Consider the following 22142-nt stretch of genomic DNA (forward strand, 5'->3'; position numbering starts at 1 on the left):
ACCTTTACTTTCTTCCCCACATTTTTCTCCTCTCAAGTCCTTTTTCCTTCTTCAGGTATTTCTGGGCACTAGGTGTAAATCAAGGTCACACACTCTTCTTTGCTCCCTGAGTGAGTACACACTAGGTAGAGAGTGTGTATAGAAAGATAAGACTCCCTTAGCAGAACTGAGCCTTCCTCCCTCTGACTCAGCCAGAAACCTAGGAGTAGCCGGCAAGGTATGAGAAAAAGGAAAATGTTCCAAATACATTTTAGGAATTGGAAAGTAAAACTAGGAAATTGATTTGTAGGATTGTTTTGTTTTGTTTTTTTGTTTGTTTGTTTATTTTGTGGAGGCATGGGGGAGGCTGTTAGCACATGTTAAAGCTCTAGGAAAAATGAAACTCAAATAGAATTATCATCAACCATTTGTCTTTTGGCTTGCAACATGTGTGCACACATTTAAAGTGAGGAACTAACATTGTTTAAGCGAAAACTTTCTAGATGTATACTAATTTAAAAATCTTTTTTTTCTTAAAATGCTGGGAATAAGGAATTTGGTTGAAAATATTAGTTCTTTCTCGTCAGTTAATTTAGTCAAAGTCAAAGTGCTCATGAATGAAAATTTCAGAAAAGTTTGTTGAAGAAACGCATTTTATAAATGACTTTCTAAATACATTTCCATATCTTTTCCTAACACTTAATTGAACCCATCCAAAGAGTACCTTGTTCTCTAACAGGAATCCATCCATAATCACATCATCAGTTAATCCTTGTAAATATCTCAAGTTCTATTGACTCATTAAGTTCGCAGTAAAAAACATTCTTATTTTTCAGGATGTCAAACTTGGGACAATTTGACTGCGATTTTTACCAATCTAATTATACTATTGATAATCAGGAGCAGAGTTCTGAAGATTCTAATACGTATGCATATGTTTATGGATCTAGAAAGTAAGTATTTTATATTGAAAAAATATGCTTTTGTTTTAAGAAGGTGTGATATTTTAGTAAGGGGTTTCCACACTGGGAGGGTTTCCTTGGGGAAAGCAAAAGCTCTCTCCAGTATATCTTGGTAAAATACCCAAGAAGAAATGCCAGGAAATGTCAGAGAAATTAATTCAGTTCACCTCAGGCCCATTTATAGGTGGGTGGTTGGGCTCTTCTTTTCAAAATACCACTTAACAGGGAGCCTGAATATAGGCCCTGGACAGAACAGAAAACATTTTCATTTCACATGATATTTTTGAGACACTGCTCAAAAAATAGATTTTATTTGACTAGTAAACATTTTATCAAGTGCCTGCTGTCTGTTAGGAATCCCAATGATAAAAAAGAAGTCTATAATCTTTCCTTCATAAAATTTCAGAATTTATGTTGGACAGTGGCAATTAAATATGTAATTATAATACAGTGTGAAAACTCTTAAATGGAATTGAAATAAACATATTTCAGAATGTGTTAGTTTTTAAAAAAATTTTTTTAAATTAACATATAATGTATTATTAGCCCCAGGGGTACAGGTCTGTGAATCACCAGGTTTACATACTTCACAGCACTCACCATAGCACATACCTTCCCCAGTGTCCATAACACAACCACCATCTCCCTACCCCCCTCTGCCCAGCAACCCTCAGTTTGTTCTGTGAGATTAAGAGTCTCTTATGGTTTGTCTCCCTCCCAGTCCCATCTCGTTTCATTTATTCTTTTCCTACCTCCCAAAACCCGATGTTGCCTCTCAACTTCTTCATATCAGGGTATATCATATGATAATTGTCTTTCTGATTGACTTATTTCACTAAGCGTAATACCCTCTAGTTCCATCCACGTCATTGCAAATGACAATTTTTCATTTCTTTTGATGGCTGCATAGTATTCTGTTATATATATATATATATATATATATATATATATATATATATACACACACACCACATCTTCCTTATCCGTTCATGTTGATGGACATCTAGGTTCTTTCCATAGTTTGGCTATTGTAGACATTGCTGCTATAAACATTTGGGGGCACATGCCCCTTCGGATCACTACATTTGTATCTTTAGGATAAATACTCAGTAGTGCAATTGCTGAGTCATAGGGTAGCTCTATTTTCAACTTTTTGAGGAAACTCCGTGATGTTTTCCAGAGTAGTTTCACCAGCTTGCATGCCCATCAACAGCGTAGGAGGCTTTCCCTTTCTCCGCATCTTTGCCAGCACCTGTCATTTCCTGACTTGTTAATTTTTGCCATTCTGACTGGTGTGATGTGGTATCTCATTGTGGTTTTGATTTGTATCTTCTTGATACCGAGTGATGTGGAGCACTGTGTTAGTTATTTTGAGTTGACAATTCAACTTGAGTTGAAAATAAAAATGATGAAGATTTTAGTAATTTAGCCTTTACTAGGGTAAATGGGGCATTTCTGGTAGGAAGAATTGGTTCAAGTTCTGGCTCTAGCCTTTGTAATATTGGGAAAGATTTTTAACTTCACCTCCTGAGTACATTACACTGAGAAATAAGGACATTAATAGAACCTACTTCCTGAAATTATCATGAAGAACAGTTGTGCTAATGTGTAGGATTAGCGCACTTAGACTAGTGAACCGTGAGAAGGATCTTCCTGTGCATTAGGTACTATTGTGAACTGCATGTAAGTTAACTCATTGGATCCTCAGACAATCCTGAGATGAGATCTAGTATTTTTCCCTGTTTTACTTATGAGAAAACAGGAACCAAGAGAAATTAAGGAACTTTTTCAAGGACACACAACTAAAAAGAAATGGGGTTTGGATTTTAGTTCAAGGTTGTTTGATTAGATCCAATACTAGGGTAGGCATATAATTTATTGTAAAATCAAGACGTCTGAAAGAGTAAAATGTATGCTAGGAATAATGATGTTGGTACAACAGGACTACAACTAGGTCATCTTAGGTAAAGATGGGCTGTGTAGTCACTGCTTCATTTCAACAAGTTTAAGCCAAATAACCACATGAAAAATATTTTAAATTTATTAATTCTTGAAGTTTCATTTTCTAAACACAGATAAGTGCCTTGAAAGCTCCAGATAAAGGAGGAAAAGATAAAATAAATACAACAAGCAATGGGAACTCTTCAGTTCCAACTAGGAACAGGACAGTTCAGAAATTGTTTCCACTAGCTGATCACTCCTGAAGACACAAGAGATAGGTGCTGTTTTCTAGCTACTCCTGCTGAATCATTACTCTACGGTGATAGGGAAAGGATTGGTATAGAATGTTTTTAAAACTATCAAAGTTAAACCTCTGGAGTTTCATCCCATCAATGAACCTAGTCTATGTTGTCCAGCTTCAGTCAGGTACCATAAAAATTTCCTAAAATGAAAAACAATTTATACTGCCTCCTTCCTCCTTCACTCTCTTTCTATGAATATTATCATTAGATATTTTTATCATTAGATTTTTAAAAAAATTTATTTTTTAAATTAAAAAATATATTTATAAGAAAAATAGGATAAAAGAGTAAGGCTGTAGAGATTTGACTCAATCATTGCAGAATCTAACTACAGAAAAAGAACTTGATTGTCTTTCATTTATGATTTCTACTTTGAAGATCAAGAAAAAGTGTTTGGTGCCAGAAAAGTGTTAATCAGGCAGAGGGAGTAGCTTGGACAATAAAATGTTACAGGATGGTAACTCAAAATATATAATCCAAAATCTAATAGGATTTTTCTGCTCTCTTCTCCTATTTTAGTGAAAGAAACTAGTCACCTTCTGTTTCTTTTCTTCAGATGGAGTAAACACATGGGTAGCATCTATGATCTACATTTTCAAACTAAACGAAACTAAAAAATCTAATAAGAGAGAAACAAAGCTTTCTCTTTATGCAGGGACTCATGGCCCACAGCTTTTTCCCCCCACGCACCAGCACCAAACCACCACCCAATTTTATTTCTCTATTTGATTACACATATCAACATTGCCCAGAAATCAAGATGAAAATGAGATGGAAATGAACATAACCAAACGGGGAAAACTCAAGATTATATTATTTTACGTTGATGGCCTAACCTGCTTCAGTTCCTTAACATTTAAATCCAAGTTGTGATTTGAAGACAGTAACATTTAAATTCCAATCCACACTGCAAGTCTCAGGAATTAGAAAAGGGCGTATTAGCTGTGGTAGTTTTATGAGGTACGTAAAATGTGGAGTCAAGTCAGTGACTTACTAGTGTACATCAAACTCCAGAGATTCAATCTTTTATTCATACAGTGAATAGTTCAATTAAAATACACCCCAAAACAGAAAAAGATGCTAACCATCCTGGCAAAAGACACAGGAATCCAGAGGATAGTTTTAATCAGTTAGTTTCCTTCTCTCTGTCTCTGTCCACCCCCACTCTCATATATGGGAGTGAGCTTTAAAGATTTTATGCACGTATGTATATGTAAGTACATATTTATTTGAGTGAGCTAGTGAGCACGCATGCGTACACATACACACATTCGCCTGAAGGACCAGGGGAGTGGGGAGGGGAAGAGAGAGAGAGGAAGAGAATCTTAAGCAGTCTCCACTAGGTGCCCCTGTTGGAGATTGCTTAAAAAACTTGCTCAGTGGCATACTGATCTGAAAGCTGGTTGACTGTAATTACTAAGACAATAAAAATATTTATATTAAAAAACAAGTTTTCTTATTTTAGGATAAACAAGAAGGAGTTTCCTTATTTTAAACAACTATTCAGTCATTCAGATAGACACTATTTCCAACACCTGTAACCTGTCACCTGGGCTATATTTTCCCATACTTTAAAATGGGAAATCTATTCCAATTATTTAGAGAAAGGACAAGATATTTCTACAGAAAAGGAGACAACAACTGGAAAACTCTCTTTGAATGTTTTCATAGGACTTTAACAGACTGATACTGAATCCCCAGCTTTTCTGAATCCCCTGAGCTGATATTCCTCTAGTGTGTCAAGCATAGTTTTGACTCTGCCAATGGTATGTTGTCACCTTGCACCTGCTGGCTCGGCCAGAATCTGGGAATGATGTAAATGTCAGGTCCCCTGCTACCATTCCCTAAAACACACCACCCTTCAACTGATCCTGTACATTTTGTTCTTACTGGGGATATTTAAAATACCAGATTTTACTGGCTCACCTGGAGACTGACATAGACAAACTGTTTCTGGGCGTACTGACTGTATTTTTTTAATCAACAGGATATTTTGAGGGGTACCTGGGTGGCTCAGTGGGTTGAGCCTCTGCCTTTGGCTCATGTCATGATCTCAGGGTCCTGGGATCTAGCCCCGCATTGGACTCTCTGCTCAGCAGGGAGCCTGCTTCCCCTTCTCTCTGCCTGCCTGTCTGTCTGCTTGTGATCTCTCTCTCTGTCAAATAAATAAAACTTTAAAAAAAAAAAAAACAGGGTATTTTTGTTGTTGATCAGTCGTATTGTTGTCTCAGGCTGTTTCAGGGGATGAGGTTTCAAATTCTGAAACCCTTCCTAGTCTCAGGTTCCAGGAGGCATGCGATGTCATCTGGCTGTAGGAAATACACTCACACTTTAATATTAGTTAAAATGTGCAGCTAGACTTTCCATGACTTGTACTTATCTGCTGGTGCATTTTTTACAACCTGATTTACACTCTAGCCTTCCATGTGACACTGGAACAGCTCATCACCCCATGCCTCCTGGATCAGCTTGACAAAGGAAAGCAGCATCAGGTGACCATCATGAAGGAAGTCCAAACAGTTTTAGAACAACAAAACTTTCAATAAAATACATACCTAGTGACTATGTAATAGGACACAGAAAGCACATTTCTGTAATCATAAAAAATTGCTACTGAGTCTTTTAGCAATGATCTTTTCTTTAATTATAATTTTTTACTATGTCATGTTAGTTACCTTACTGTACATCCTTAGTTTTTGATGTAGTGTTCTGAGATTAATTACAATGATCTCCTATATTTGCTTTGGAAAATGAATGTTAAGTCCTGCTGCCTCAGAGCCAGGGAAAATCTTTTCCCCAGCTGGAGACTATGTCTTATCTTAACACAACATCATCCATCTGGAGACTTGTTGGAATTTTATAAACCCAGATATGGATGGTGAAAAGGGAAATACTGAAGAATTGGGTGAATGTGTAGAGAGTTTTTATACAAAGCAGGTGTGTGGCCATTGTTTTATTGCTTAGAGACAAAAGTCCTGGCATGTGTATAGGGGAGATTCTCCCGGTGGGAAAACACAAGACTGGTGGGATGTTGTCAAAGTCAGTTTGGGTGTTCCAAGGAGACCAAAATGATGAAAAGTGAAAGATGACCAGCACAGAAGGCATATAAATTTCTGGCCTCCTATTTATGTTGTTTTCTTTGAGGAAGAGACAACTATTTACAAAAAACAGACACATAGACCAGTGGAACAGAGTAGAGAGCCCAGATATGGACCTTCAACTCTATGGTCAATTAATCTTCGACAAAACAGGAAAAAATATACAGTGGAATACAGAAGATGCTGTTCCAGACTTTGCAGAAGATGTCTAGAATGCTTTAGTGTAAGTCTCAGGAAGAAAAAAGCATACTAAGACATAGCTCATGTTTATTGATCATTTTTGCATGCCCAATGCTGCTCTGAGTGCTTTACTTATTTCAGCTAATTTAATTTACAAAAACCTTACGAGATCATCATCATCATCATCATTATTATTGTTATTATATAGCAGAATTTTTAGTGGCTTGGGTATATTGGTAGAACTGCAAGCCCTGTTCAAATTTAATATCAACAAATACTTTTTTTATTTGGTTCTTACTCATTCATATTTTTTTAATGACTTTATTTATTTATTTGACACACAGAGATCACAAGCAGGCAGAGAGGCAGGCAAAGAGAGAGAGAGTCCTGGGTGGGACTCGATCCCAGGACCCTGGGATCATGACCTGAGCCAAAGGCAGAGGCTTTAACCCACTGAGCCACCCAGGTGCCCCTCGTTCATATTTTTTGAGATATAGTTGATGTACAATATTATATTAGTTTCAGGTGTACAACATATTGATTAGACATTTCTATGCATTAATTAATGTTTATCATGATAAACATAGTTACCATCTATCACCATGCATTATTACAGGGTTATTGACTATATTTCCTATGCTGAACTTGTCGTCCTCATGACTTTTATATTTTATAACCAGAAGTTTGTACTTTTTAACATCTTTCACCTATTTTGCCCATCCCCCAAACCTCCTTGCCTCTAGTAACCACTAGTTTCCTTTGTGAGTTCTATTATTATCCTCATTTTACAGATGAGAAAATCAAGGCACCGATGTAAGATAATTTGCCTGAGAGTATAAAAGTGGAATTTGAACACAGACAGTATAACTCCAGAAGCAGCACATTTGCTAATCACGGCACTCGACTTAGGATACATTTTCTCATTGAACTGATTTTTTGTTTGTTTGTTTGTTTTTAGATTTTATTTATTTATTTGACAGACAGAGATCACTAGTAGGCAGAGAGGCAGGCAGAGAGAGAGGAAGAAGCAGGCTCCCTGCTGCTGAGCAGAGAGCCTGATGCGGCCTCGATCCCAGGACCCTGAGATCATGACCTGAGCCGAAGGCAGAGGCTTTAACCCACTGTGCCACCCAGGCACCCCTCATTGAACTGTTTTTATAAGCAGAAGTGTAACCCCCACAGAATCAGGAAGCAAAAGAAGAGTGGTATGACCAAGAATGTTGCCAGTTGTCCTAAAGGAATCTTTTGTAGTCATCACATAGTTGTTTTAAATAATATTTACAGGAAGAGGAGATGCCCACTAACAAGGTTAATGTTTCAACTCTACCAGCCAGAGTTCCGCCTTTATTTTGGTCAAATTCAGTTGACATCTGTTTTATCTGGAATAATGTGCTAAGTTAAATATCATCCAAATTTCAATAGGCCTCTTCTCATAAAGTTAATTAAGATGTTGCATAATCTAGAAGAAGAGGAATATTTTGTTGATATACTCTGCAAAACTCCCATTACTATATGAAATATAGAGATGATATAACCTTACCATCTTAAGTGTTGGGTACACTAATCTAACTCATGCGATTGCCTTTAGTAAGTTAATAATTCAGGGCTATGTGGTTAACAAAGCAATCTGTAAAGTGTCCAAGATACATGGCTAAGAGCACACATCATACTGAGCACTGAGTCATGCATAGAATTAGTGCATCACTATATGGTACACCTGAAATTAATATAACCCTGTATGTTAACTATAATGGAATTAAAATTAAACACCTAATAAAAAAATACATGGTTAAATAAAATTATGGTTATGCATTGCAATTTCCAGGAAAAAGCCTAAAACTTGAGAATTGGGTTATTTACAGAGTTTGTTGGGTGGATGTGTGGACTAATCATATGAATATATTGGTATTGCTTAGATTTCATTTATTGAGATGTAATGTCAATTGTTAGAGTCAACATGTACAAAGTTAAAAGATAGAAGGAAAGAATTTTAATTCAGACAGTGGTAGTAGGTGACCATGGTAATTTATGGGGTGCCTGGGTGGCTCAGTGGGTTAAAGCCTCTGCGTTTGGCTCAGGTCATGATCTCAGGTTCTGGGATTGAGCCCCGCATCTGGCTCTTTGCTCAGCAGGGAGCCTGCTTCCCAACCCACCCTGCCTGCTTCTTTGCCTACTTGTAATCTCTGTCTACCAAATAAACAAATAAAATCTTTTCACCAACCAACCTTTTTTATTTTATTTTATTTTATTTATTTATTTGATAGAGAGAGATCACAAGCAGGCAGAGAGGCAGGCAGAGAGAGAGAGGAGGAAGCAGGCTCCCTGCTGAGCAGAGAGCCCAATGTGGGACTCTATCCCAGTACTCTGAGATCATGACCTGAGCTGAAGGCAACAGCTTAACCCACTGAGCCACCCAGGCACCCCAACAATTAAAATCTTAAAAAGAAAAAAAAAAAAGCTTTTGAGGTTTCCTTTGTTGGATGGAGTGTGAAATTATACTTTCTTAAATAAATGGTGGGAGAATTTTAATATTATGCCTCCATTATAATAGGACAACAGAGACCAAGCTCCTGATAAAGAAGTTTTGCTGGATGAAGGAGCAGAGAGGGAGGAAAGAAAGAGAAAGGGATGGGATCTAGCTGGTAATGGACACTTTTTTTTTTTTTTTTTTAATGTGTTTTTCTCTTTGCTGGGCTTGGGTCAGTCACCTCTGCTAAATTTCCTCCTTCATGGAAATTGCTTTTCAGGGAGTAATTGTAAAAGTTACCTTTCCTCAAGCCTAGTTAGTCACACCTAGGCCTGAGTTATGGTGATGCTAGGACAGTTTGTCAGTGAAATAGTCCTGGTTAGATGCTGGCCCATTGAGTCAAATTTATTTTCCCCTTCTATTCTTCTAGAAATGCTTCCATTAAAAAAAAGTATAGATCAAGGGGGGCTTTTCATCAACCAACAAACCATTCAGGTTCTTATTTATAATTCATTTCTACCAGTACTTTTGATAGTGGCTCTATTTTGCTGACAAAAAGAAAAAAAAAAGGTTAGGAATATGCCTCATGGCTAAGGGAACAATAACAGTAATCAACATATGCTGTGGGGGATTCAAGAAGTATTACACAAGGTCCTTGCCCTTAATGAGCTTACCGTTGAGTAGGTGAATGATTAAACACATATATCTCTAGTTTGGTAGCTCTGTTTTCCAGAGAAGTTTATTTTCTGTCAGGCTTACTCATATAACGGAAGTTGAACATGTTATTCTTAGACTTCATATTAAGCGTAATGTGGGAAGGAAAGTATGAAAAGCCATTTCGTAAATATTTTAATGCAGAGAGATCACAGGGAGCTGCAAAGTTCAGAATCCTGAGCTGTATTTTTAGCTTAGCCCTTAGTGGCTCTGATGAAAGAAACTTAAACACGTTCATAAGGACAACTCCTTATGTGTCTCCCCCTTCCTTCAGGTAAAAACAATTGAAAACGATCAAATAACCTCATATACTTCTTTTTTCCCCTTCCTTCTTTTCTCTAGCTCTAAAAAATTATGTACTGAGTGTTGTTTTCCAACTTTCTAACACAAGTGGTGAAATAAAATCCAATAAAAACGTGGTTAAGGAAGTATCAAAATATCATGCTTCAACAAAACTAAATTGCGTTATTTCAAAAGAGGGTCTTTAAGCCAGCCATAGAATCCTTTTAGGTACTCAAAGATGATTCAGTTGTCAGTAATTATCTGGGAATGGCCCGAGCTAGAAGGTCAGTTTGAAAGACTCCGCATATAGACACCCCCCCCCCAGCCATTGATTAACTAACTGCTTCTTGGCTTTTCTGTAATCGCTCGCCCTTCCCCTGTTAGACCCCTCCCCCAGTTAATTGTTTAACCACTCCCTTGCCTTTCTGTAACCACTTGGCTTTTAGGGGGTGATACTGGTCTCCTGTTTCAACAGGATACTTTATGCGCATAGTCACATAGGCAAGGGGGTCGCCTAGGTACGTGGGCCTAGTCACGTAGGCAGGATGTTTCTCTGCTGAGTAATAAGGTCCAACTCCCCCTCCTCACTCCCCCTCCCCACCTTTCTCTTCGCGCGCCGGGGTCCTTCAAAGCCAATCTACAAACACCGAGTATGCCTTACATTTAAACCAGCCAATAAGAACCTTGTAACTATGTTTCTGCTTCTGTACGTATGCTTTCGCTTCCCCAAACCCCATAAAAAGGCCCTGAACAAAGGGCTGGCGCGCGAGTCTTCCTAAGACTTGATCGCCCGCAGGTACCTGTGTCAACTCAATAAACCTCGTGCTGTTTGCATCTGATCAGTGGACTCGGCTTGGTTTTTGGGTCCGGGGGTCTCCTCCTGAGAAGGGGTCCATTCCGGGGTGCTTGGAGCCCCGGGGGATCTTTCATTTGGGGGCTCGTCCGGGATACGAGACCCCCCACCCAAGGACCACCGACCCACTGTCAGGAGGTAAGCTGGCCAGCACTCTATTCGTTGTGTCTGTTCGTTGCGTCTGTGGCTGCGTCTGAACCTGTTACTTGTGAATTTGCGCATGCGTTTGGTTTGGGGTTCGATCGGATCCATTTGTATTTGGCGAGGGCCAGAAGGAGCTGACGGGCTCGGACTTCTCCCTCGCAGCCCTGGAAGACGTTCCAGAGGCGTTTGTAGTCCCGCCGGACGGGACATTTGAGTATTTGCGCATGCGTTTGGTTTGGGGTTCGATCGGATCCATTTGTATTTGGCGGGGGCCAGAAGGAGCTGACGGGCTCGGACTTCTCCCTCGCAGCCCTGGAAGACGTTCCAGAGGCGTTTGTAGTCCTCCCGGGCGGGACATTTGAGTCCTTCGGGACATTTGGGCCCCGGTGCAGCGGGGCATTTGGAGCTCAGCCTGTATCAGAGAGATACGTGGCCTTGGTTGGAGAGGGGGAATCCGGACCCCCAGGATCTCCGCTTGAGTTTTTGCTTTCGGTTTTGTACCGAAATCGCGCAGCGTCCTTCTTGTTAACTGTTTTGTGTGTCTTACTTATTGTCCTTGGTGTTTTCTTTGACTCTAAAATGGGGCAAACACTTACCACCCCCTTAAGTCTCACTTTAGGTCACTGGAGAGATTCTGAGTTTCTCCTAATAGATGTGGGGGTTTCTCCCTCACTCACTTCCCATGTTAATGGCTATAACTGGAACCAACGGGTTGGTCTAACTCGAGACAGAGACCATAAGGAATATTCCCGAGCAGCTGCCGAAACTCTCTTTGTTTCGGGGAAGTTTCCCTGTGTTCTCTGGCCCGACTTGGACTGCTTAACCCCTCCCCCCTTGCTGGTGGAAAAGCATGGCATCTGCTCCTCTATTGGGGCAAAGAAATGACTAAACTGATGGTTAATTGTCTGTCTCAAAGTTCTAATGGGTAATTGCTGAAGTAGCTTTCAAAGTCTTTGGTAACCTGAAAGTTTTAAAGTTTTGCTTGGATGACAAACGGAATTGAATTGTGGACATCTATATCTTAACCAAACAGGATAAAAGGCTAAGTCGTTAATTACTGGATGTAGATTTGTGCTTTTGACTTCTTAACTGCAAAGAAACTAAAAGTATTTAAATCTGCTGGTAAACTTGTTTTCCACTTAACTGATTCATAAATTTGCCACCTGAAAAATTCTGTTGTAACAGTTCACAAATGGCTAATAACTAAAGGTGTTTCTAAGAATACAAAGTTCTGCTTAGTGTAACTAAGACTGATGGAAATAAGGGAAACTCTGTATGTAGGAAAGTAGGAAATATATAAAAAAGATTTAAGAAATGGGAATACATTTTGTTGAAGGTAAGGGAAGGTAATTTTGTCCTCAATAAAATGGTTGTTTGAAAGAAAATGGCTTGGGACAAAACCTGAATGCAAAGGAAAGATGTAAAAGGTTTGTGAAGGGAAATCTTCAGAAAAGGAATTTTAGATATGGTCAGGACAGACTAAAAAGGAAGAAAAACAGCCTCCAAGGTGATTTAATACTCTCCTGACCTGCCTCCACATAGATTATACTTCCAAGTATAAGGGCCATTTGGCCTTGAGAGATTAAGAAAGCAGCCCAACCTAGAGAGACTGCGAAAACACCCGGTTGCCATCCTCCATTGCCTGTAACCATAGAAATTCACTCTAATCTGTAAAGAGTAAAAAGGGAGATTGATCACCTCCCATTAGCCAGAGATACCCAAAAGGGAGGGTATCCAACCTGTTTGAATCTAAAGAGTGCCTGACTGTGTAAATCTGTCTGTACGGCTTCACTGCTTCGGCTACGGAGTCTGAGTGGGCTGCACCCTGAGTCTCGCAGGGCGTCATATGGCAGAACGGTCATCTACTCCATGGAGTAGCCTGGTCTAGGGTTTATTCGGACAGGCCTTAGCTAAAACGCTCCTAAGTTCCTGTGGGGAATGCGAGCAGGACAGCAGGGGAAAGATCCCCCTCCCTTGTCTGCGACATCATTCATGATGGGAGAAAAACCCAGAAAACTCCTATCTTAAGACTGCACACTTAAAAATAAAATTAAAAAGGGAAAAGACACTGGTATAAAAAAAAAAAAAGCTGATTTTCTTTGTTTAAAAGGACAAAGTTTTCTTAGATTAATTGATCAGATAAGAGAATGTAAATGGTTTTCTCTTTGCCAGCCCAGAAAACCCAGTCTCTATGTTTTGTTTTATCACGTGTTTAACATCCCTAATTATATTTAGGCATGTGCTTTAAAACTTTCTAAGATTTTAGCAATTGTTGACAAGATTTAAACCAATGATAAACCTTGGGTTACATTTGGGAAAATGCTATAATTATTCTAGAGATTCTATACATTTCCTAAAGTTTTAAATGTTTTAAAAGATCATCGCTTGATATTATAATTACAGAAATGTTATGTGTCACAGAAGTAACCTGATTTCCTTGTCAGCTAAATTGTAAACTCTTGTCTCATCAGCTCTAACCATATCCATTCCGAGTTTTGTCATTTGTAATTGTTTTAATTCTCTTGTAAAATGAGTTTTATCTTAAAGGAGATTCATATAAAGGACTTCCAGGACAAATACAGATATTTGATATACTTGAAAATCCTAAAACTGAAATGGGTAAGAATTTCCAAAACTAACTAAAGGTGCATTCACCAGAATTAGTAACATGGAACTAAATGAACTAAAAGATTATAATGTTGTGTCTCTTATTTTAGACATTGCTGGTTCTCTCTAATGTTTGCTCTTCCAGACTAGGGATACTTTTTCTTAAGTTATCTGTAACTCACAGAGATGTAAAAGTGCTCAAGGCATTCAACTTTTCTCTCTATCTAAACCCTCTGAAACCAAAAGGTCTCAATAAGTATTCTTTCTTCCATGGCAATCAGTCATTTGCATAAGTTCAATAAGAATCTGTTCTCTTTGTAACAGGACAGCATTGGAAACTGGTTATTTTACCAAGGCTTTGACTGGAATGTCATAGTTGAAAAAGACATGCATAGACTCAGATATGACCAGACAGCTTTAAGGAACTAAGGTTGACTTTATGAAACCTGGAGCCATAAAGCCCCTTGGGACTATTGGCCTGATACCTTGTTTACAGAGTTCCCAGCAGCCTCACCAGGTGAGTAAAGAATGTCACTCCTTGGTAGGTGCAGAATCTCATGAAGAGGCATATGCCCAAATCGACAGGTATTGCAGGCATGCCTGATGGCAAGTATGTGGCTTGGCTTCTGGCCTGGAGAGGCTACTAGAAGTTCAACCTAGAGATTCCTTATAAGAAGTTCCAGCAAAGCAGATTCTAAAAGATCTATATGATCACACTCAACTGTTCTTGCTGAGCTTATGTAAATAATGGGCCAAGTTTGTTAAAACTGGACTTGTTTCACAAGTGACTTAGTCCTGATTTGGCTATCTCTGTAAATGAGGGTTATCTTAGAGAGAAAAATTATATTTTAATAACACACCTTTATGGATATTAAATTCTAGATTCGATTGTCTTTAAATGTTTGTTTACCTAAGCTAAACAATTTGAGGTAAACTTCAGAGAAGTTACAAATAGCTTCTTTAATCAATCTTATTATCTTGTGGGTATATTAACAAGACCCCACGGCACATGATTAAACAACTGGAAAATGGGATTGATTCCCCTATAATTGTATAACTTAACTAACACCTTGTTTGTGGCTGGGATAATGAAATTGCCTAAAGGCCAGCCTATTGCACTCCATAGGATTAACTATGGACTTATAGAGATAATGGATGACCCCACTTTCTTTATGATTAGATCGGATGATGCATGGGGAACTCCCCTTATCTCTTGACAAGTTTTCTCACTTGCCAGTGATCCTCTGTAATCAGGATATTGTTAAGGCTGGACCACTCAAAGGTCTTCTTATTGGTTTCATCCCTTAGTCATATTTATCCTAGAGGCCACCTCTGTTGAGGTGCAATTGCAAACAGATGCTTTAGCGAAACCTAAAACAGCCCCTAACTAATGAGTTCACATCAGGTCCAGATTTTTCTTAGAATTCAAAGGCCACCAAAGAATGATGAAGGCCGACTAATTAAATATTGGGCTATACTTACAGATATGCCAGATGAATGACAGTTTACTGATGACAATAGTTTTCATAGAAAAAAATAAGAAAAGCTAGGTATACTGTAGTGTTCACTAGCACTTTGCAATTGCCAAAGCCTAAGAATAAACATTAACACTGACTCCAAATATGCCTTCCTGGTACTACATGCCCATGGAGCTATTTGGAAGGAAAGGAGATTGCTATCAAGCCATAACTCCCCAATCAAATATAGGCCTAAGTTACAAACCCTCCTTATCGCTATACTGAAGATGGCATATATCAGATCTGTGATGCATATCTGTGGCTTACACCCACGATTGGACGGCTCAGTCAGAAGGCAGTTTTATGCTGGGAACAAAGAAATCATACGAGTGATACTTGGGCAAAGAACGCACGATATCTGGGATGGCTATCACTAGAAATGTGTTCCCAAGTAACAGTACTCCAGGCTACTGACTGGTTTGCTACTGACTGGGCAAGACGACCTGGCATTAGATGGCCAGCTCCAAATGGAACCCAGTGGATATGTGAAACAAACCTGTGGCCCTGGCTTCCTCCAGGGTGGATAGGTCACTGTACCTTAGGATTTGCCTGGATTCATGGGCGCATTACTAAAACCATTACAACTCCAGCTAGTCTCCCCAACTTAAAACAAAGATGGATGCGATCTATTTTTTAAATGGTATAATCACTTAGCATCCATTTTTGTTCCATCTTTGTGACTAGAGGATGTCATGTGGCATATATGTAATTATCAAGACAGAATGTTGTGTGTACATCCCAGACTATCACAAAAATGTCACAGGATTAATAAAGAATATAAATGCCCAGATTAAGGCTCTACAAGATCCTTCTCTCTCTCTCAGCAATTGGTTAGCTTACTGGTTTGGAGGAGGACTGCGGCCAAATCTCCTTTTCGGGCTTCTCATTCTTATTGCCTTATTAGCCTTAATATGTTGCTTTGTTCGCTATTTCTCTACTTGGTGCCGAGACTCCATCGCTGCAATGACTTCACCATGACAGATGATCCTTACCATGCGCAAAGATACTTTTTCACTGTCAGCACTGGATTCAGCTGCCTCCGCCTTTCGTAACTCCCCTATACATTCCTCCACTGATCAATGTTGACCTGAGTAGGTAGGGACAGCTCTACGCCCCTATTCAGCAGGAAGAAGTTACAGAAGATAAGACCTTCCACCTTCAACCACCTTAAAGATTTAAGGGTCAAAATTGTTCAGGAGGCTGGCTGAAGAGGGAGCAGGGGCTGGCGCCTTGCACCCCCCTCTCCACCCCTCCCCTTGATAATATGTATGACATTTCACAGGCACCCCTGACTGCCCTGAAAAAAAAAAAAAAAGAACAAATGTTTATATTGCAGAGATCACAGTCTTGTAAGGCAGGAGTCTCCCTTTGTTTGCAAATGTCCTTGAGATTTACAACAAAGAAGTTACCTTATCAATAGCCCAATTTCCAAAGACACATAACTCAGTTCCTCAAGCCCATCTGCAAGCCCTGCAGCTAGTACACCCTAACATCTGCAAGCTAGCAATGGGAACTCCAGCCAATTAGGACGTAGAAAATTACTTTGACCGCCTTCACAACCATCCCCCCGGGGGCAACTCGGGTTAAATCCTTGGGGAAGCTATGGGGACTGAAGTCAACAAAGTATGTTAAGAACACTTATGCCCCGTGTTTCACAGACCCAGAGAGTGGACCTACTGTAGTGGGACATCCCACTTTTATTGTCGCTATTGGGGCTGCAAAACCACTGGTGACACAGCAATATCAGCTAATTCGACAGACCGGATCCCAAACTGACCTGGTACAGGACCAGAGCGAATGGATATAAGATTCTATCCATGATAAAGAAAAAGGGGGGAATGAAAGACTCCGCATATAGACACCCCCCCCCAGCCATTGATTAACTAACTGCTTCTTGGCTTTTCTGTAATCGCTCGCCCTTCCCCTGTTAGACCCCTCCCCCAGTTAATTGTTTAACCACTCCCTTGCCTTTCTGTAACCACTTGGCTTTTAGGGGGTGATACTGGTCTCCTGTTTCAACAGGATACTTTATGCGCATAGTCACATAGGCAAGGGGGTCGCCTAGGTACGTGGGCCTAGTCACGTAGGCAGGATGTTTCTCTGCTGAGTAATAAGGTCCAACTCCCCCTCCTCACTCCCCCTCCCCACCTTTCTCTTCGCGCGCCGGGGTCCTTCAAAGCCAATCTACAAACACCGAGTATGCCTTACATTTAAACCAGCCAATAAGAACCTTGTAACTATGTTTCTGCTTCTGTACGTATGCTTTCGCTTCCCCAAACCCCATAAAAAGGCCCTGAACAAAGGGCTGGCGCGCGAGTCTTCCTAAGACTTGATCGCCCGCAGGTACCTGTGTCAACTCAATAAACCTCGTGCTGTTTGCATCTGATCAGTGGACTCGGCTTGGTTTTTGGGTCCGGGGGTCTCCTCCTGAGAAGGGGTCCATTCCGGGGTGCTTGGAGCCCCGGGGGATCTTTCAAGTTTATGTATTTGTTTTTTCTTATGAGTTGACTCCTATTAAAACTGTGATTTTTTACTTACTTTTGTTTCCACAGATTTATAGGGAATGTCTTTGGTGATTGCCCCTCAAAAAAGCAGTAAAAAAGCAACATTGTATCATCTGAGCACTGCTCAGGCAGCTTCACTTAGGAGTCCAATCCCTGAGGAATTATTTTGCTACATTGGCCAAGTCTTTCAGTCTCCACATGAAACTCTGCTTCTTTACCTGTAAAATGGGATTAAAACTACAGTTTTTACCTTACAGAGTATTCATTATGTGAGAAAATGTGAGGCAAAGTGGCCAGCACACTGTCCATAATAAGTATTAGTTGGTATAGATCTTTCTTCTAGAAACTTCTCATGACCAGTTACTTCATTTTTTAAATTAAAGGTAAATTTTAAGCAAGTTATTTCTTTCATGGGTAAATACTCACAAAAACTAGGAGAACTCATAGAAGGAACATTGTACTTTTCTTCTACCATTTGTCATGATATCCCATTCTGAGACGTATAAAATTCAATATTTTCCTTTCTCTAGACCAGCAGTCAGCGAGCAGCCTCCGCCTGCCTTTGTCCCAGCAGAAATGCTCACGTCATCAGGTTACGAGGGACAATATTTTCAGCCAGCATCCAACCCGGATTATTATTCACAATCGTCTTACACTGACCGTTTTGAGGAAGAGCCTCCTTTGCTAGAAGATAAGTTAAGGAAGTGCTATTAACGTGTGTACAGCTAGAAGAATAATAGCAATAATCAGCACGTCATGTGCGGTCAGCATGCTGTGTGTTTTATGTGTGATCGTGCCACGTATAAACAAGTCTGCCAGACGGAGGTGCAGAAACAGTTGGACGTTTGTCTCATGCTTGCGTGGGGAAAACTCAAAGCAGATGTGTTGCCATTGCTGTGCTATTAACTGCAGTTATTAAGTGTTTCTTCGATTTGTTGAAGTGTGGACTCCCTGATGGAGGCTACACAAAAGTGAACACATCTTTGAGCAGAGCGGTTGCATCAAAGTAATGGTCCTTCCCACCCCAGTGAATGAAGCTGCTTCATAATAGCACATTGTATCTTCTGCTAGGATGCCTGAGGGCCAGGGGGGTAGTTTCTCAATATTTCTTAATTGTCATAGAGACAAGCCAGTCTTTTTTTTTTCTTCCCTGGCTCAGAGGAGCCCCCTCGTCCCAGCTGGGTATGGCTAAGTGGGGTGGAATATACGATTCCAGGGAATATCACTCCTGGTGGTGAGGAAACCGGTGGACTTTTAGGATTGTCCTTTAGGAATTTCGGGGTGGGGGGGTGTCCATACACTGATTTTTCTCTTCTTTTTAAAATCTGACCATGCTACACCTGCTGCTTTTGCCCTTATAGCAAATCAACATTGATGCCAGAAGTATAGGGGCTGGAAAACAAAAACTCAAGTAGATTTAAATTTAAGAGTCAAGGTTGGGGCACCTGGGTGGCTCAGTGGATTAAAGCCTCTGCCTTCGGCTCAGATCATGATCCCAGAGTCCTGGAATCGAGCCCCGCATCAGGCTCTCTGCTCAGCAGGGAGCCTGCTTCCTCCTCTCTCTCTTCCTCCTCCCTGCCTACCTTGTGATCTCTCTGTCAAATAAACAAACAAAATCTTTGAAAAAAAAATTAAGAACCAAGGAGAAGTATGAATATATGAATAGTCAACAATTATGCTCTTACCCCTTTATATGTGATCAGTGAAAAGGGCAAGATTAAAATTCCCAATATTTTACATCAAAAGGTCAGTGTTTGCCTCATATGAACAGAGCTAACCACCTGGCATTAAGACATACTTTCTTTGAGATCAAAATTTTAAAAAAGGTGAATGATTTTAACTACTCAGAAAAGCACAGGAAATGATATCATAGGTTTGTTGGCTGTTTAGAAGCCAGTTAGATTTGGGGGATCAGTTATGTTTAACCAATTCATTCCAGTTTGCCTCTGCAATAATAATCAGTACCTGAAAATTGTAAGTTATCCTTATTAAATATTCTCCTTGATTCCACCAACATCTCTACTTAAAAAAAAATCAGTTGTTATAAAATAACCTTGTTCAATATAGAAATCTGGCAAATAGAGAAACATATGAGTAAAAATATCAAGACCACCTAAAATTTTGTCTCTGTGACATGACTTCCATTAATGACTTGATGTATTTTCTTCCAACTTTATGCTATTTTTATGAGTGTGTAGTGTGTAATACATATATGTAAATATTTTTCATAAGAATATATGTATTTTAAGTATATATGCTTAAAAGTGAAATACCATATTTTTGAATCCGTGTGTATTTATGAATATTTAAAAATGAAAGTTGGATCATACAATGGCTATGAAGTTCTATAGCTTTTAAAGTTACCTAATATCAAAATTATTTCTATGCATGCATTCTTTAAAGTCATTAAATATTATTAGAAAGTATATAGAATGGCTTCATAATATTTTTCTTTTTTTTTTTTGAAGAATTTTTTTTTTAAGATTTTATTTATTTATTTGAGAGAGAGAGACAGTGAGAGAGAGCATGAGCGAGGAGAAGGTCAGAGAGCAAAGCAGACTCCCCATGGAGCTGGGAGACTGATGTGGGACTTGATCCCGGGACTCCAGGATCACGCCCTGGGCTGGAGGCAGTCGTCCAACCAACTGAGCCACCCAGGCGTCCCCATAATATTTTTCATATAAAAGTACCATAATTTAAACTCACCTTAAAGGTTAATCCTTATAATAAGTAATGCTTTGGTGAAGTAAGTAACTTTCATCTCTACAGAGTCTGTCTTTAGGTTGGATCCTTAACACTGGGATTACTGGGTCAAAAGGTACTTACACTGCCAAACTGATCTAGAAAAGGATGACCACTACACCATCATAGTAGAATATGAGATATTTTTGCTAATTGGATGGGTAAAAAGCAATACTTTGTAGTTCTTGATTACTAGAAAAGTTGCACATTTTTTTTCACGTTTATTGACTATTCTTTTGTTTTTCATATTCTTTGTCAGATTTCTTATTGGAACCTTAAAATTTTTCCTTTTCTTTTTTGATTTTTGAAGATATTTATTTGGTAAGGATATTTAATGATTACCTGGAATATGTATTGCAAACATTTTTCCCCCCAGGTGGTGTTTGCCATCTAATTCGTTAATAGGATGTTAAATCATATAGAAATTTTAATATTTATTTTTTTAATTCCACAATATTTTTCTTGGTAAATTTTATTCAGAATATATTTCTCCAGCTCTAGGTACTGTTTATATCCTCTTGTATATTCTTAAATTTTTAAATTATCTTTTTGTTTTGCACTTAAATTTTTGATTCATTAAAAATTACTTTAAGTTAGTATGTGAAGTAGGATTTAACATTTTTTTCTTTAATGAGTATCAAATTTTTCCTGTAACATTTATTGAAAATAATATTTTCTTTTCTGCTTGTATAAATGTCTCTATTGTGATATTCTAAACTTGAAGGCATCCTCCCTAATATCTTATTAATTTCAAATAGAAAATATACTAGATTTCTTCTCCCACTTTATGTAACTTAGAGAAAATTCTTAGATTTTATTTTCTCTTTGTGATTGTCCCTACCAAATTGCTAATGTATTAGAGATGCAACAATTGCACCTAATATAATTTTGCATCTTGAATCTACAAAATTTCTAGATGCTGATTCAATACATTCCTGAGGCTGGGTGACTTTGTGAAAGTCTGGAGCCTCATCTGTTTCAAAGATATGAAAAAGCCACAGGCAGGGTTTCTAGGATAAGGTGATAAATGCCATTTGCTAGTTTTTATTGAGTATACACCAAACAGGGTATCACATTATGAAGCTATAATAATTAACATCCCTTATACAAAAATATGTTATTTGAAAGTGTGCTTCTTTGTTCCTTAAATACTCTGTTGTCTAAAAGACTTGTTTGGTGATTTTATGTAAGAATGATAACTTTTACTATTTGATTATGTACAATCAATATGTTAACAAATGTATCTTGAAGAATAATAGCCAATTCAAGTCTGTCAAACCAGAAAAATTACTGTGCTATTCAGTACTTATATTTGTAGCACAGCCCGATGTTTATATTTAAAAGACCAGTGCCACCATTTGCATAGAAAACAAAGATATTAATTCATTTTTATAGCATATATATCATATACTTTCTACCACTAGATGACAGTAAAACAATAAATTTTACATTCAAATTTCACGGCAGTTTCATCTTTTATCTTGTATAATAAGGTATTATATTAGGATATCTACAATTAATAAATACTTATAATCTCATTTGCATACCTTGTAATAAATTTGAAAACAAAATATTATGGAGATATATTTTGGTAGACAAAATTCTTTTTTGGTATGACAGTATTTAGTAAGTCTTATGTTCACTCGCCGTTTCATGACTCGATGTTGAAACATGTGCAGAAGTTAATGATGCCATTAAATAAACGTCTGAAATCAGTAATAATGCCTCACAAGTCATTTTACATCTGAGTTTCTTCAGGAATAATTATTATGCTTTTTGAGGAAAAAAGGTATTTTGAATTAAAGGCCACTGTGTTGTGGCAAATGCTGAAAACATATTACTAACAGGGT

The 22142-nt window shown here is 38.6% G+C and overlaps 1 protein-coding gene across 1 annotated transcript in view; it reads left to right on the top strand.

Moving 5' to 3' along the window:
- The first annotated feature begins 816 nt into the window (after positions 1-816).
- Positions 817-22142, top strand: part of YIPF7 (Yip1 domain family member 7) — a 34326-nt gene continuing 13000 nt past the window's right edge. The window contains exons 1-2 of the mRNA XM_044224436.1: positions 817-932; positions 18081-18239. Of these exons, the coding sequence (XP_044080371.1) occupies positions 817-932; positions 18081-18239 (275 nt within the window). The remainder of the gene's footprint in view (positions 933-18080; positions 18240-22142) is intronic.

This window comes from Neovison vison, chromosome 11, assembly GCF_020171115.1.
Source record: "Neovison vison isolate M4711 chromosome 11, ASM_NN_V1, whole genome shotgun sequence".
Classification (NCBI taxonomy): Eukaryota; Metazoa; Chordata; class Mammalia; order Carnivora; family Mustelidae; genus Neogale; species Neogale vison.